Genomic DNA, 2518 nt, shown 5'->3' with positions numbered 1-2518 from the left:
TACCACGTTCCTGCGAAGATGCCGGTGGCATCAGACCTTGTGCCTGCCTGTGTATGTGTCGTTTCATCGCACAGCTGTACTCGGACGACGACAACGGGAGCAGTCCGCGCGGATAGCCGGGTGGGGATCTCTACGAGAGGATGCGGCCACTCGGCATCAACGGAGTCTCTATCAGGGCAGCTCTCCAGAGTACCACAAGTGGCAAGTCGGCTCTTCCTCTTCCTTGTGCTCAGTTTCCCTGGTCGGGCCCCGGTGTACCTTTCAGACTTTGAGAAGCCTCCTCCCAATCCATGGACTCCAGCTGCCACAGGCCTTAGGCTTGGAAGAACTGATAAAAGTATAGCCTGTGCTTATCTTTTCACTGCCTCAAGGAACTCGCAGGGAACATCTTGCCGGCCGCTGTGCCGTGCTCTCGGACAGGGCTTCGTAGGGGAGTGTCCAGTGTCGCAGATCAGTCCTTAAACTGTTGTTAGCCAGGCGCAGAAAGGGCGCGGGGGGTTCCTAGGCCCTCGGTTGTAGCAGTCTTCGACGACGCGTCTGTCGGAATTCGATCTCCCGCGATGCAGGAAACCGCCATTGCATGGCCTGGACGCGGCACCTGTCCTCACTTCCCCAAGCACGATCCGGCGAATTACTGCTTGCCAGCGGCAAGCGGAGACACAGATAACCCAGAAAGCGGAGAGAGTGGCCCTCCTTTTACGGCGTCGTGCAGCTCCAGCTGTACTAGACTCAATACCTGCGCGTCCGGTGAACAAACGACTGCGGCAGGAGCGGAGTCACCCCGGCATGCAGACGATGACCCGTTCGGCACATTCCAGCCTAGCTCTCCCGGACCGTCCCGTTCAGCCTGTATTTTCATGTCTCCAACAACGCCTTCCGGCAGACTCCAACTCCCTCTTCACTGGAACAGGAAGCCTCTCCTGCAGGTAGGACACTGACACTGTTTTACCCGGGGGCGACAGAAAAAAAGAAATAACAGGTTTGGCTTGTCGTTCTACTTCGAAAAGCGGCGAAAATAGTCTCATTCCTGTTTGGCTGCCTGCCTGTGCTTTGCCTTTTGTGTTCAGGAATTGCCATCTCGATCCGTAGCAGGTATTCTGCAGTGGTACAAGGCTGCTGTACGCGAGCTCGCGCAAGTACGACGGCTGGGGCTGGCCAACCACGCCGCCGCCCCTACGGCGCAGTATTCTGGGAGAAGTTCTCCAGAGGAGCTGCTTCACTTACCGACGGAAAAAGACCTCATATCATGGCAGCGACAGCTGCTGGTCGAGCTTTCATCTAGTCCAGGAGGAGTCCTCGCTCTCCAGGTAATAGAACAAGAATATGAGTTGTGCCCTGAGACACCGGAGGCTCACTGTCTGGTGCTCAGCTACCGTCGTGCTGAATGAGACCTCGGAGTGATAGAGCGGAACGGATTGTTGGCTCGGCGTCTCATAATCGTTTTTTGTCGGCTGGTCAGACTTTCGCTCCTGTGGCAGTTGGCAGGCTCCGGGAAAGAGAAGAAAGACAGGAGCAGGGCAGGGTGTGGATGCTACAGCACACTGAGCCGCTGTCTTTCTCACCGTCTCCGGAGTCGCACGGAGGTCAACTCAAGAACGTGTTTTCACTGTGAGGCTGAGCCGTCAGGCCAGCGTAGTGCAGAAAAGAATGAAGGGTGGCGGGCCTTGTGAAAACCAAGCTCATAGGGTATGACAGAGGATGCGTCTCGTGCCAAAGGGTGTCAAAACGACTCGTCAAAGGCAACGAACAGCCAGCGGGGGCTGGTTGTTGGTTCCTTACGGTGTTTCTCGTGGGTATCTCCTGTCACTGTCTGCTCTGCGTGGATGGCCGTGCATGGCCTCGTGCCTTTAAGCGCCTTCACTATACCAGAATGAAAAACTGGCTCAATAACAGGATTCGCAGCTCTTTCCCTTTGTAGGGCGGAGAAGAGGGCGCAGGAACATGCGCTTTAGTCCCGGCAGAACGCCGTCTTGCTGTCACTGTATCTTAGTAGCTGGGATCCTCGAGGGCACTAGGTCTCTACAAAAGAAACTGGCAACATTTGCTCTGTGAAATACACACCGTAAGCCGGGGGGCAGCAGCTCCGGAGAGGCACTTTTGATGGCAGGCAGTGCTGTTGACTGAAGGCATTGCCCGAGACCGTGATCTCTCCCGATACAGCAGCGGTCTGTGCTGGTCACCAAATCCACGATACTTTGGCGAACCAAACATTGTCTGCGCTGGCCCGGAAAGATACGTAATCGCAGAACATGGCGCGGCGACAGTGGACAAGCACCGAGTTCCACCCATGCCGTGGTTGAAACAGCAGCCCCTGATACTATGGCCTTGGTAGACGTGCAGTCCCGTGTTCCTTACCAGTACCGGATGCCTATGGACTTCCGCAGCGCCTTGGTCTTACGAAGTCGCGGTCTATCAGGACTTCTATACGGGCGTTGCTTGAGAGAAGTCAGGCGGCTGCGCTCTGCCAGAGCTCAAGCGGACCACGGATCGTTCCACACTGCAGATCGAGTATGCACGG

The 2518-nt window shown here is 56.2% G+C and overlaps 1 protein-coding gene across 1 annotated transcript; it reads left to right on the top strand.

The window, feature by feature from the left end:
• The first annotated feature begins 232 nt into the window (after positions 1–232).
• CSUI_002841 (uncharacterized protein) lies at positions 233–1961 on the top strand. Its single transcript, XM_068063040.1, has 2 exons — positions 233–926; positions 1068–1961. The coding sequence occupies exons 1-2, from the start codon at positions 561–563 to the stop codon at positions 1386–1388; spliced, it is 687 nt and encodes a 228-aa protein (XP_067924982.1). The 5' UTR covers positions 233–560; the 3' UTR covers positions 1389–1961.
• Positions 1962–2518: the final 557 nt, after the last annotated feature.

This window comes from Cystoisospora suis, assembly GCF_002600585.1.
Source record: "Cystoisospora suis strain Wien I chromosome Unknown contig_1206, whole genome shotgun sequence".
NCBI lineage: Eukaryota > Apicomplexa > Conoidasida > Eucoccidiorida > Sarcocystidae > Cystoisospora > Cystoisospora suis.
Note: the sequence above shows the minus strand (reverse complement) of the source record. Positions and strands in the feature narration are given on the sequence as shown.

Coding starts and splice junctions, on each gene's coding strand:
- CSUI_002841 (XM_068063040.1), top strand. CDS start 561: ATGCAGGAAACCGCCATTGCATGGCCTGGACGCGGCACCTGTCCTCAC. Junction 927..1,067: donor ACAGGAAGCCTCTCCTGCAG/GTAGGACACTGA, acceptor TTTTGTGTTCAG/GAATTGCCATCTCGATCCGT.